General features: G+C 62.5%; 1 protein-coding gene across 3 annotated transcripts in view; it reads left to right on the forward strand.

The window, feature by feature from the left end:
- The first annotated feature begins 627 nt into the window (after positions 1 to 627).
- BRD1 (bromodomain containing 1) overlaps positions 628 to 13438 on the forward strand; it is a 30292-nt gene continuing 17481 nt past the window's right edge. The window contains exons 1-3 of one of the 3 annotated variants that reach the window (XM_058673284.1): positions 628 to 768; positions 3965 to 5348; positions 13063 to 13219. In XM_058673284.1, the coding sequence (XP_058529267.1) occupies positions 3979 to 5348; positions 13063 to 13219 (1527 nt within the window). In that variant the 5' untranslated portion in view covers positions 628 to 768; positions 3965 to 3978. The remainder of the gene's footprint in view (positions 769 to 3964; positions 5349 to 13062; positions 13220 to 13438) is intronic. The other 2 variants (XM_058673282.1, XM_058673283.1) reach the window with 2 other exon arrangements.

Below are 13438 nucleotides of genomic sequence, written 5' to 3' on the forward strand. Positions count from 1 at the left end.
GGGGAATCTTGTCTCCAGCCCTGGGAGAACCCCGACCCCTCGACTCCAGGGTTCCCTCAGGACCCTAACTCCTGGTCCTTGAGCCTCTTTGAATCACTGGACCCCAGGTCCCTTCAGGACCCCAACTCCAGGTCTTCCCTCGGCACTCAGCCCCTTCCACTCGGTTTCCCTCAGCACCCCAACCCCTTCCACCCGGCTTCCCTCGGCACCCCAACCCCTTCCACCCGGCTTCCCTCGGCACCCCAACCCCTTCCACCCGGCTTCCCTCGGCACCCCAGCTCCCGGCCCCGAGCCCCTTCCGGCCCGGCTTCCCCGCTGCCCGAGCGCCGGCCCTTCCGCTCGCCCCTCCCCCGGCGGCGGCGTCATGGCGGCGGCGGGCGGGGCGCGCCGAGCACGCAGGCGCCGGGCGGAGCGCTCGCCGCATTGTTTGCTTCGCTGGGGAGCGAGCGGCCGGCCCCGGCGTCTGAGGAGTCCCGCGCCCGAGCCGCGTCCGTCCCCGCCCCGTCCCCGCGCCCGCCGGCCGGGCCCCGAGCCGGGCCTGCAGCCCGGCCCCGCCGGCGCCGCGCGAGCCGCCCGCGCCCGCCGCCGCGGCCTCTCCGCCGGGCCCGCAGCCGCCGCGGCCATTCGCCCGCGCCCTGAGCGGCGGCGGGGCCCGGCCTGCGCGGCCGTTGGCGGAGGAGCCGCGGGCGCCATTAGCGCCGCCTCGGCCGCGCCGGTCCCGCGCCCGCCGCCCGCCCGCCGGGCTCCCGCGGCCGCGGCGCCCCGGAGGTGAGTGGGCGGGGGTGGCCGGGAGGGCTCTCCGGGGCCTCGCGGAGCGGCGGCCGCCTCGGCCCGGCCTCTCGGGGTGGGGGTGCGGACGCCATGTTGGCGGCGGCGGCGGCGGCTCCGCATTGTCCGCGGGCGGCCGGGCGAGCGGCCCGAGCGGCCCCGGAGGCCGAGGCGGCGGCGAGTGGCGGGAGGCCTGGCCGGCGGCGGGGCGGCGGGGCCCGGCCGGGCGCGCCAGGTGGGAGCGGCCGGGCCCTGGAGGCCGGGAGGCGTGCGGGCCCCGTCGGCCGCGCTCGGGCGAGGGCCGTGGCCCCGGGCCTTGGGCGGGTGGCGGCGGCCTTATGTAACCCGGCCGAGGCCGGAACTCCCCCCGTGGCCGGCGGCCTCGCCCCGCGCGGCGCCGGTCGGCAACGCCTGGGGCCGCGGCGCGGGCGGAAACTTTGCTCGGGGCCGCACGGCTTCTGGAATGTCTGGGGCCGCGGGGGCCACGTGGGGGGCGGGGGGCTCCGGGGCCTGCTCGGTGCTGCCGTCGAGCAGAAAATTGCCGGTTGGGCTGGAACCAACTGTTGCTTCCGCCGGGCTGTGGTAATGACAGGCCGGCCGTGCCCTGGGGACTGCCGCTCGCCCCCGCGGCCCCGGAGGCCCCTGGGCTGCCGGTGAGTCGGGGCGTGGCTGCCCGCGTCCTCCAGCTTCCTCCTGGCAGGGCACTGCCTGCTCGCGTCCCCCGTGAGTCCCTCGGCAGGTGCGAAGCCCGCAGCTCGCAGGGCCCGCCCACCGCCGGTGCGGGGCGTGACACCTGCGAGCGCAGGCCCCTGTGGGTGGTGGGAGCCACCCTGGGGAGCTCGGTGCCTCCCGCCCCTGGTGGGCAGGGCTCGTGGCCTTGAGCTGCTGGGTGTCCCTGAGAGAGGCTGGCTGGACACCGCGGGGGTTCTGCATAGACTGTGTCGGGGCCTTCAGGGTGACATGCTCCCCCAGACCCCGCAGAGCTCCCCTCGAATCTTGGAGAGACTAGTGCGTCTACACTTTGGCTTTGGCTCACGTGGGCGGGTCACGGAGGGGTTGCTGGCTACGTCCCAGTATGTATGTGGGTGGGTCACGGAGGGGGTGCGGCCTACATCCCATCATGCGTGTAGACAGGCCATGGAGGGGGTACGGCCTGCATGCCAGCATGTGTGTGGACAGGCCATGGAGGGGGTACGGCCTGCATGGCAGCATGCATGTGGACAGGCCATGGAGGGGGTGCGGCCTACGTCCCAGCATGCGTGTGGACAGGCCATGGAGGGGGTGCGGCCTGCATGCCAGCATGCGTGTGGACAGGCCATGGAGGGGGTACAGCCTGCATGCCAGCATGTGTGTGGACAGGCCATGGAGGGGGTACGGCCTGCATGCCAGCATGTGTGTGGACAGGCCATGGAGGGGGTACGGCCTGCATGGCAGCATGCATGTGGACAGGCCATGGAGGGGGTGCGGCCTACGTCCCAGCATGCGTGTGGACAGGCCATGGAGGGGGTGCGGCCTGCATGCCAGCATGCGTGTGGACAGGCCATGGAGGGGGTACAGCCTGCATGCCAGCATGTGTGTGGACAGGCCATGGAGGGGGTACGGCCTGCATGCCAGCATGCGTGTGGACAGGCCATGGAGGGGGTGCGGCCTGCATGCCAGCATGTGTGTGGACAGGCCATGGAGGGGGTGCGGCCTGCATGCCAGCATGCGTGTGGACAGGCCATGGAGGGGGTGCGGCCTACGTCCCAGCATGCGTGTGGACAGGCCATGGAGGGGGTACAGCCTGCATGCCAGCATGTGTGTGGGCAGGCCGTGGAGGGGGTGCGGCCTGCGTCCCAGGATGCATGTGGACAGGCCATGGAGGGGGTGTGGCCTGCGTCCCAGCATGCGTGTGGACAGGCCATAGAGAGGGTGCGGTCTGCGTCCCAGCATGTGTGTGGACAGGCCATGGAGGGGGTGCGGCCTGCGTCCCAGGATGCGTGTGGACAGGCCATGGAGGGGGTGCGGCCTGCGTCCCAGCATGCGTGTGGACAGGCCATGGAGGGGGTGCGGCCTGCATGCCAGCATGCGTGTGGACAGGCCATGGAGGGGGTGCGGCCTGCATGCCAGCTGCAGCCTTTATGCCAGCATGCATGTGGACAGGCCATGGAGGGGGTGCGACCTGCATCCTAGCATGAGTGTGGGCAGGCCGTGGAGGGGGTGCGGCCTGCGTCCCAGCATGCATGTGGACAGGCCATGGAGGGGGTGCGACCTGCATCCTAGCATGAGTGTGGGCAGGCCGTGGAGGGGGTGCGGCCTGCGTCCCAGCATGCGTGTGGACAGGCCATGGAGGGGTTGCGGCCTGCGTCCCAGCATGCGTGTGGACAGGCCATAGAGAGGGTGCGGTCTGCGTCCCAGCATGCGTGTGGACAGGCCATGGAGGGGGTGCGGTCTGCATGCTAGCATGCGTGTGGACAGGCCATGGAGGGGGTGCGACCTGCATCCTAGCATGAGTGTGGGCAGGCCGTGGAGGGGGTGCGGCCTGCGTCCCAGGATGCGTGTGGACAGGCCATGGAGGGGGTGCGGCCTGCGTCCCAGCATGCGTGTGGACAGGCCATAGAGAGGGTGCGGTCTGCGTCCCAGCATGCGTGTGGACAGGCCATGGAGGGGGTGCGGTCTGCATGCTAGCATGCGTGTGGACAGGCCATGGAGGGGGTGCGACCTGCATCCTAGCATGCGTGTGGGCAGGCCGTGGAGGGGGTGCGGCCTGCGTCCCAGGATGCGTGTGGGCAGGCCATGGAGGGGTGGGCAGGCTCTGGCGGTCTGCTTCTTCCTGTGGTAGAGCTGTGGAAGCCTGTAGCCTCCAGCGGAGCTTCCACCCTGAGAGGAGGTGTAGGTGGTTCCTTGGGGGCACTGCAGGGCAGCAAAGGGGGGCAGTGCGTGTAAGTGTGCCGCACCTGGGGTTCAGCCCCGTGCGTGGACCTCTGCGGGCGGGCTGCCCAGTAGGCGGCCACTCCAGTTGGGCTGAGACTTGCCTTCTGGAGGGTGGTGTTGGCTGTTGGCTTGTTCCGAAATGCCAGAGGAGCTGGGGCTGGTTGGCAGCCGCCTTGGGTGAGCGGGGAGGGCGGCGGCCCGGGAGGAGGCGCTGTGGCGGCAGGGTTGCCGAGCGTGGCTTTGGAGCGCGAGGGCCGAGCTGACCGCCTGTGGTCTGTTGCAGGTAATCATTGCCAAATGAGGAGGAAAGGACGATGTCATCGAGGCTCTGCAGCGAGGCACCCGTCCTCCCCGTGCAGTGTTAAGCACTCCCCGACGCGCGAGACGCTGACCTACGCGCAGGCGCAGAGGATGGTGGAGATCGAGATCGAGGGGCGCTTGCACAGGATCAGCATTTTCGATCCCCTCGAGATCATACTGGAGGATGACCTCACCGCTCAGGAGATGAGCGAGTGCAACAGCAACAAGGAGAACCGCGAGAGGCCGCCCGTGTGCCTGAGAACTAAGCGGCACAAGAACAACCGAGTCAAGAAGAAGCACGAAGCCCTCGTGAGCACCCATGGCGCGCCGGCCTCGGCCAGCACCCTGCCCGAGCCCAAGGTGCGCATCGTGGAGTACAGCCCCCCGTCTGCGCCCCGGAGGCCCCCCGTGTACTACAAGTTCATCGAGAAGTCGGCGGAGGAGCTGGACAACGAGGTGGAGTACGACATGGACGAGGAAGACTACGCCTGGCTGGAGATCATCAACGAGAAGCGGAAGGGCGACTGCGTCTCGGCCGTGTCGCAGAGCATGTTCGAGTTCCTGATGGACCGCTTCGAGAAGGAGTCGTACTGCGAGAACCAGAAGCAGGGGGAGCAGCAGTCGCTCGTCGACGAGGACGCCGTGTGCTGCGTCTGCATGGACGGCGAGTGCCAGGACAGCAACGCCATCCTCTTCTGCGACCTCTGCAACCTGGCCGTGCACCAGGAGTGCTACGGCGTGCCCTACATCCCCGAGGGCCAGTGGCTCTGCCGCCACTGCCTGCAGGCCCGCGCCCGGCCCGCGGACTGCGTCCTGTGTCCCAACAAGGGCGGCGCCTTCAAAAAGACGGACGACGGCCGCTGGGGCCACGTGGTGTGCGCCCTGTGGATCCCGGAGGTGGGCTTCGCCAACACGGTCTTCATCGAGCCCATCGACGGGGTGCGGAGCATCCCCCCTGCCCGCTGGAAGCTGACGTGCTACCTCTGTAAGCAGAAGGGCGTGGGCGCCTGCATCCAGTGCCACAAGGCCAACTGCTACACGGCCTTCCACGTGACGTGCGCGCAGAAGGCCGGCCTCTACATGAAGATGGAGCCCGTGAAGGAGCTCACGGGCGGGACCACCACCTTCTCCGTGAGAAAGACCGCGTACTGCGACGTGCACACGCCTCCAGGCTGCACCCGCAGGCCTCTCAACATTTACGGGGATGTCGAGGTGAAGAACGGGCTCTGTCGCAAGGACGCCTCTGTGAAAGCCGTCAGATCCTCGTCGAAGGTCAGGAAGAAGGCCAAGAAGGCCAGGAAGGCCGTGGCGGAGCCCTGTGCGGCGGGCCTCCCGACCGTGTGCGCCCCGTACATTCCCCCGCAGAGGTGAGCGGCCGGGGGAGGCCTGGGGCGAGGGCAGGCTCGCGGGGGCCCTCTGTTTCTCCTGGCTTCAGTTCTGAGGGCAGAGACGCAGAAGGTGGAGTCTTGGAGAAGATGTGTGGGGCTTCCAGCACACCTCGCTAGGCTGAAGCCTGCGAAGGAGGGTGACAGTGGCTTGGCAGTGTCCCCCCAGGTGTCACCCTCTGGAACGCGGTGAGGAAGCCCTGGAGTGCTGGGCTCTGTCCGCTTCCCGCCTGCCTCCTGAACAAGGCTGTTGGTTGCAGAAGGCGCACTGGTTGAGCAGAGGCTGCAGGGAGGCGGGGGAGGCCGTGCCCGGGCCCAGGTGGACTGCGGCCTGGTAGCCCTGCCCGCTCCCCCCCTTGGCCCCTGAGCACTGGGGCAGGCCACGTGGGCTCAGCTTCGGCCTCCCTCTGCGTGCCTCCTTGTTCCTTGTTTTGTGTTTTAAAACAGATTCACTTATTTGAAAGAGTTAGAGAAGAAAGGGAGAAGCGTAGAGAAAGATCCTCAACCTACTGGTTGGCTCCCCGGGAGGCTGGGCCGGAGCCAGAAACTTCCTCTAAGTCTCCCATATGGGTGCAGGGGCCGGGGACTAGGACCGTCCTCCGTGGCCTCCCCAGCCCCGTCATCAGGGAGCCAGCCTCGAGCCAGCACCCGCGGGAGATTGCTGTATTGCAGACGGTGGTTTTACGCTCTGTCACAGTGCTGACCTCGTGCTGTGCTGTCCTGCAAGATGCTCTCACTTTGTGAGGACTGAGGTGCGTGCCCCTCATCCAGGTGGATGAGTGCCTCTTCACCCTCTGGAGCCTGCCCGAGCTTGGCCAGTGAGCGCAGCCTTGGCCCCGTGTCCCTGGGGCTGTCTGGTGATGGGGGTGTTCTGTTGGGGTGCAGTCCTTTGGTGGTGTTTGCTGTGGATCTGGGCCATGTGTGTGGACAGGCAGCTCTCTGGCTAGGGTGCGTTTAGCCCCAGAGGAACAGGCCCCTATTTTGTGTTAAGAATTGGAAGTTTAGAGCTGGGTTGAAGCCCAGCAGTTGAGTTGGAACTCGGGTGAGCTGGCATCCTGCACAGGTGCCTGCTTTGACACCTGGCTCCGCCTCGCACTACAGAGCACCCCAGGGTGCTTGAATCCCTGCTGCCCTGCTCTTGGCCCGTTTAGGGCATGAGGCAGTGTTAGAAGATGTCCCCAAAAAGAAATCGCAAGTTTAAAGTGACTTGACTTTGCAAATACTCTATTTTGCTGATTTTTCTTGAAGGGGCCGGTGGGCTACTGGGGTTCCCTTGAATTTCTGCCAGTGAGTCAAAAGGCTTAGAATTTGTATCAAAAACTTCTTTTTAAGAGGCCTGAGAATTTCAGTCTTAGTGAAATTGCAGTAAAAGACAAAAAATGGGACCTAACAACTGAAGACAGAAGTGTATACGGCTCTCCTCTGTGGCCAGCACTGCGGGGCCACTGTGTGGCGGGGCCACCTGTCTGGCGGGGCCAGCGCTGCGGGGCCACTGTCCGGCGGGGCGGGGCCATCTGTCCGGCGGGGCCACCTGTCTGGCGGGGCCAGCGCTGCGGGGCCACTGTCCGGCGGGGCCACCTGTCCGGCGGGGCCAGCGCTGCGGGGCCACTGTCCGGCGGGGCCACTGTCCGGCGGGGCCACTGTCCGGCAGGGCCATCTGTCTGGCGGGGCCAGTGCTGCGGGGCCACTGTCCGGCGGGGCCAGCGCTGCAGGGCCACTGTCCGGCGGGGATGTTTCCTGGGGATCCCTTTTTGTGCTCAGTGGCTCAGTGTTGGATAAGCCAGTTTTCTTTCTCAGCGACTCTCCCACTCACAGAGGGACCAGAGGAAGAAAACTGGTGGGAGGATTTGCGTCTGGCCAGGGGACAGGCTCGTGGCAGGAGCCTGCATTCTCTGCGCTTTAGCAGGGAGTGGGATCGGAAGTGAAGCAGTGAGCACTTGAACTGGCGCTCGTGGGGTTATTGCGTCCCAGTGGCGTCCCCCTGCTGCAGCACAGTGTTGGCTTCCGGCCTGGGTGGTGCGGCCGTCTTAGCTAAAGTGCCATCGGGCCGTGTCATTTACTTTTTTCTGATTTGGGATGTGGCAGTACTCATGGCTTCGAGTGGAGCTAAGAAATGTGGCTGTGCAGGTGTGGGTGCTCTGCAGTGCTGCGTCTCCAGGTCTTGAGGGGGCATTTCAGGCCCTCTGATGAGCCCAGGGAGAGCTCCCAGCACCCCTGCCCCTCTGGCCACACAGTGATGGAGGGGGACGCCGTGTGTCGGGGTTCACAGCCTTGCTGTGGTCCAGATTGTGGCTGCTCTAGCTTTGCAGCCAGCGAAGACCGTGGCGAAGCTTGTGCCCACCGCCGTGCCGCACGGGGGCCGTGGGCGAAGGCAGGCCTAGAGTGCTGTCTGGACAGGGAGCTGAGGCCAGTGCCCCTGCAGGAGGCACGTGGGTACATGCAGGCTGATTGCGACCTGCAGAGGAGGGCCTGTGTGCAGGGTTTGTGACTGCTTTCAGATTGCTGCGGTGTGGAAGGTTTTCATGTGAGAAGTTTAACAGAGCAGTTTGTCCAAGATTATGGTCTTTTTTTGTTTTATGAGGTGTTTATTCATTAAAAAGTTTGTTTAAAGACAGATATTTTGTGCCCATAACAGCCAAAGCTGGGTTGAGCCAGAGCTAGGAGCTACCTTGGTCTCCGTGAGGCGTGTAGGGTCCGGACACTTGAGTGTCACCTCCTGCTGCCCAGGTACTGTTAACGAAGGTGCACGGCTTGCCTGGGCCCTGCCCGATTGGGAGCGGGGACGCAGATGTCCCAGGCCATGGCTAACCTGCTGCGGCGCACGGCACCTGTCCCCAACTGATTCTTTACTGGTTGGCGTTTGTTCAAAGTTTTGCTGGGGCCAGCGCGATGGATAACCTAGTGGCTGAATCTTGCCTTGCATCCACCGGGATCTCATGGGTGCTGGTTCATTCTCAGCTACTCCTCTTCCCTTCCAGCTCCCTGCCTGTGGCCTGGGAGAGCAGTGCAGGACGGCTCAAAGACTTAGGACCCTGTGCCCGCGTGGGAGACCCGGAGGAAGCTCCTGGCTCCTGTCTTCGGATCAGCACAGCTCTGGGCATTGCGGCTACTTGGGGAGTGAACCAGCGGATGGAACATCCTTCTCTCCTCTCTGTAAATCTGACTTTTCAATTGAAAAAAAAAAAAAAACAACCAAAACAAAACAGTAACAAAAAACCACAAAAAGGTGGACTTGAACTAGCCCCCGTGTGGGACACTGGAGTCGCAGGTGGTGACTGGGTTTGCTGTGCCACAACGCTAGCTTCCCCTCCCCCTCCTTTTTGAAGAGTTGATGATTGGAAAGGCAGAGTTACAAAGAGAGATACTGAGATGTTCATTTCCTGGTTCACTCCCTAAATAGCCCTAACAGCCGGGGCTAAAGTTAGGAGCCAGAACTCCATCGGTGTCTTGCTTGGACGTGGATGTGGGGCCCAGGTGTGTGAGCAGGTGGCTGGATGCAGTGGCATGTCCTGCACACATACCAGCACTTGTGGGATGCCGAGCTTAGCTCTCTGCACAGCTCAGGCCCCTTCACTGCCCTTGGCACTGACCCCAACCTCTAGTCATAGCCTGTCCCATTTGGCTTGGTGAGGTGGGATGTGTGAGGGAAGAGAAGGTTCTGGAAGGGGGGAAGGAATGGGACTTTGTGAACGCCTGGCATCACGGGCAGTGCTCCCATTGGAGGTACATGTGGGGGCTCGAGTCTGGCAGCCCCCCGGAGGCCTCCTGCCCCTTGGGTAATTGGGTGCAGAGTGCTCTGCAGTTGCCTAAGCTTGAGGAAGTTGAGGCAGCTGTTTCAGATTCTTCTTGTATATGCCAGAGTAAGATTTCTTGAGCTTGGACCCGGCACAATAGCGTAGTGGTTAAAGTCCTCGCTTTGCACGTGCTGGGATGCCACATGGTCGCTGGTTCTAATCCCGGTGGCCCTGCTTCCCATCCAGCTCCCTGCTTGTGGCCTGGGAAAGCAGTGGAGGGTGGCCCAAAGCCTTGGGACCCTGCACCTGGGTGGGAGACCGGAAGAGCTCTGCCTTCGGATCAGCTCAGCACCGGCTGTAGCGGTTGCTTAAGGAGTGAATCATCGGACGGAAGATTTTTCTGTCTCTCCTCCTCTCTGTATATCTGCCTTTCCAATAAAAAAAAAAAAAATCTTTTTTTTTTAAAAAAAAGATTCCTTGAGCTAATTTCTCTTTGTTTTTCTTTCTTTCTTTTTTTTTTTTTTTTTTTTTTAATTTATTGGAAAGGCAGATTTACAGAGAGAAGGAGAGGCAAGCTCTTCCATCCGCCGGTTCACTTCCCAAATGGTTGCAATGGCTGGAGCCAAGTCCATCTGAGGTTGGGAGCCAGGAACCTCCCATGCGAGTACAGGACCCCAAGGCATCATTGTGCCATCCCACCTGCTTTCCCTTGCTATGGTCAGGGAGCTGGATGTGAAGTGGGGTAGCCAGAACACGAACCAGTGTCCATAGGAGATGTTTGTGCTTGCAGGCAGAGGATTAGGCAGTTGAGCCATTGTGGCCAGAGGAGAGACAGAGAGGAAGATCTTCCCATCCGCTGATTCTCTCCCCAAGTGGCTGCAGCGGCCGGAGCTGAGCCGATCTGAAACCAGGAGCCAGGAGCTTTTTCTGGGTCTCCCACATGGGTGCAGGGTCCCAAGTCCTTGGACCGTCCTTGACTGCTTTCCCAGGCTACAGGCAGGGAGCTGGGTGGGAAGCGGGGCTGCCAAGATTAGAACTGGTGCCCATATGGGATCCCTGGCACGTTCAAGATGAGAACTTTAGCTGCTAGGCCACTGCGCCGGGCCTAGGAACGTTCTTTTGAGTGTAGAGTCTGTCCTGAGGCTGCTGTGTGGCCGGGCCTCGGGGTTGGGCTGTGGCAGTGAAGGGGCAGTGGGTGGTGGTGCCAGGTTTCTGGATGTTAGGTGTTGTGTTTAGTGATTTATAAAGCCCCATCTGTGTGTATGCAAGACGCTCAGCATTGTCTCAGCGGAAGCCTTGTGCCAGGTAGGCTGCCGTGTGTTTGCAGACCCCTCCACTCCCGCCCTGGTTGGCATAAGCCGTTACGTCAGTGAGCACGTGGCCACCTTGAGTCCAGGGCCACGGATGTCGCATACTTGCGCTGTGATCTGTGGAGGACTGGGGACGGGGGCCCTCTGATGCAGGGCGTGTCCAGCGGTCACCTTGGCAGTGTGCTGCCCTCCCGGTGTGGGTGCCGAGAGGCCTCCCTGCAAGTCAGCACCAGGACAGAGCGGGAGAGCTGCTGTGGGCACGGCGGGCAGCCGCGGGTACTGTGCCTTCCTGCCCAGTCCTCCCCTGTGTCAGCGCCGAAAGCGCCCGTAGAAGCCCTTGCTGTCCCGTGAGACACACCGCTGGTCGCTCTCGCTGTGCGTCTGGTATCTGAGCATTTGGCCCACCAGCTGTGGGTGTGCGCTGAACACCTGAGCCTTCCTGACGTGGCTGTGATTAGTCCCGCGGACTGGAGTCGGCAGCGAGGAAGAGCCTTGCCGGCTGTTGTGTGCGTGCTGTGGGACGGGCTTGGTGAAGTGACTGGGTCCTGGCCAGGCTTTTCTCGGTGCTGTGAGAGCTTTCTCAAGTGTGCACACTAGCTCTAGTTCTTTGGGCTGTCTTTTTAGGGTCCCATGGTGTCCTTTGAGGGGTGCAAGTTTTGGGTGTCGAAAGGTTTTGGAAGGTGTGTGGAGTGCTGTGAGAGTGCTGTGAGCATCCGGGGTGGTGTGGCCGGCTTTGTCTCCATGCCCAGCCCCATGGCAGGTGCTAGGACACGTGGAGCTGTACAGCCCCAGGCTTCTCTTGCAAATACTCTCCGTTCCCACGGCATCCATGGCCCTGCCTGACAGTGTGGGTCCCCCTCTGGGTGGCCTGTTGGAGGCTGGCTCCACCAGTTCCGCTGGCTTCTCACCAGGTCCACGTCTGGTCCGACCTGTTCTGCCACGCAGTCCTTCAGTTGGGTGTGTGTTCCTCAGTGGGCTGTCATGGTCTCGGGGCTCTTGGTGTTTTAAGATCTTATTTATAAGAGAGAGATCTGTCCACTCTGTTTTACTCCCCGGACGACTCCAGGGCTGGGCTGAAGCCAGAAGCCCGAACTCTGGTTCTGCTGTGTGGGTGCAGGCCCCCGAGCACTCGGGACATGCCCCCTGCTTCGCCAGGCATGTTAGCAGGGGGCGGCTGGCACCCACGGCCTTACCAGCAGCACTGCAGAGAACACGGCTGGTTTCCTGGTTCCCTTGCCTTCCGCTGGCTTCTCCCTGGTGTCCGTGTCTCCCCCCGCCCCGTTCACCCCGACTTCTCCCCTGGTGTCCGTGTCCCCCCCCGCCCCGTTCACCCCGACTTCTCCCTGGTGTCCGTGTCTCCCCCCCCACCCCGACTTCTCCCCTGGTGTCCGTGTCCCCCCCCGCCCCGTTCACCCCGACTTCTCCCTGGTGTCCGTGTCCCCCCCCGCCCCGTTCACCCCGACTTCTCCCCTGGTGTCCGTGTCCCCCCCCCACCCCGGCTTCCCCTCTGCTCTTGTAGATGAGGGCCTTCCCTCACCCACATTGTTGTGTTACACTACATGGCATTGTTTTTTGAAACTGTTGATCTCAGGGTGGGTGTGGTGATGGTTCAGCCACCACTTGGAATGTAGGTGCTTTCCCTGGCCCGTGGCAGGCATTTGAGGAGTGAGCCAGGGAGGGGAGGAGCCCCCTGTCTTCCAAACAAAAGAATGATGATAATAATAATAATAATAAACAACCACTGATCTGTGTGACCTGTGTAGTGGTCAGCGCACGGGCTACATGCGCACTCGGGCTGTGCTCTAGCAGGTGGTCAGTTTTTGCTCCAGAATAACGTGGTTATTTTCTTTGCAGTGTTTTGTAGCCTTTGTTGTTTGAGTAGTTTCCTGGTGGCTGTAGGTTTCACAGGTTCTTGGTGGTGTGGCAAGCTTTGTGTTTGATGTTACGAAACCTCTGACTTGGAGTCATCCTTGTGCGATCACCCTCCCTCGCCCCTCAGTCCTCCTCCCTCCTCCCCACCTGGGGTTTTCATCATCACTTCAGCCTTGCAGTGTTTTAAAGCTATTTTTTGTTTGTTTTTGTTAAAGCTAGGTTTTGAACAAAGCCAGTTTGACCCGCTCCAGGGCCCTGCACTAGGGCCGGGTTGGCACTGACTGGTTTAATTGGCTTGCTTAGTGAGGTTCCTGCTACATACGGGGTATGTTTAATTGGTGGTTTGGGTGTTTTCCTTTATATTCCAGTGTTTACCCCTTTCCCAGTTTTTCTCAGCATGAGTTTTTCAAAAAGGTTTTTTTAAATGAAGTTTATTTTTAAAGGTGAGGAACTCACAGACACTCTTGGCTGTGTTCAGGGATGGAGTGGGCCGGGAGGGGGTAACAGGAGAAGAGGCCTAGGTCCGTGCTCTGACTGAGGAGCCAGGCTCCTCCTGGGAAGGCCATGGTCACCTGGCGGGGTGAGGGTTAGGGTTAGCCTGGGATCCACAGGGGTCCACAGAGCCCACCCGCCAGTGCTTGCGGTGTCTCAGTCTGATGGCGGCAGCTCTGAGCGTCGGTGGTGCCTGGCAGGAGGAGCTTGCAATGCCGTCCCCGCCATTGCTGTGCCGTGTCCTCACCTGCTGCTTCCCAGGTACACTCTGAGTTTTCTGTGTTTTAGACTGAACAGGATTGCAAACCAGGTGGCCATTCAACGGAAGAAGCAGTTTGTGGAGCGAGCGCACAGCTACTGGCTGCTCAAGAGGCTGTCCAGGAACGGCGCTCCGTTGTTGCGGCGGCTGCAGTCCAGCCTACAGTCCCAGAGGAGCACACAGCAGGTACGTGGTCCCTCCTGCCCCGTCACCCACGGCCCTGGCCCAGCTGCGAGGCAAGCCTTGGTGTGCCCGGAGCTTTCTTGGCCTCTCTGTGTCCTCCCCACCGTGTCTGTGCCAAGGTAGCAGCACTTGTACGAGCCCTCCACCAGCTACTCAGGGGCTGGGTCTGCGTGTGAGCCAGGAGTGGACGCTGCAGGGCCCTGCGCTGGGCTGGGTTGGCAT

Source organism: Ochotona princeps, chromosome 15 (assembly GCF_030435755.1).
Source record: "Ochotona princeps isolate mOchPri1 chromosome 15, mOchPri1.hap1, whole genome shotgun sequence".
Classification (NCBI taxonomy): domain Eukaryota; kingdom Metazoa; phylum Chordata; class Mammalia; order Lagomorpha; family Ochotonidae; genus Ochotona; species Ochotona princeps.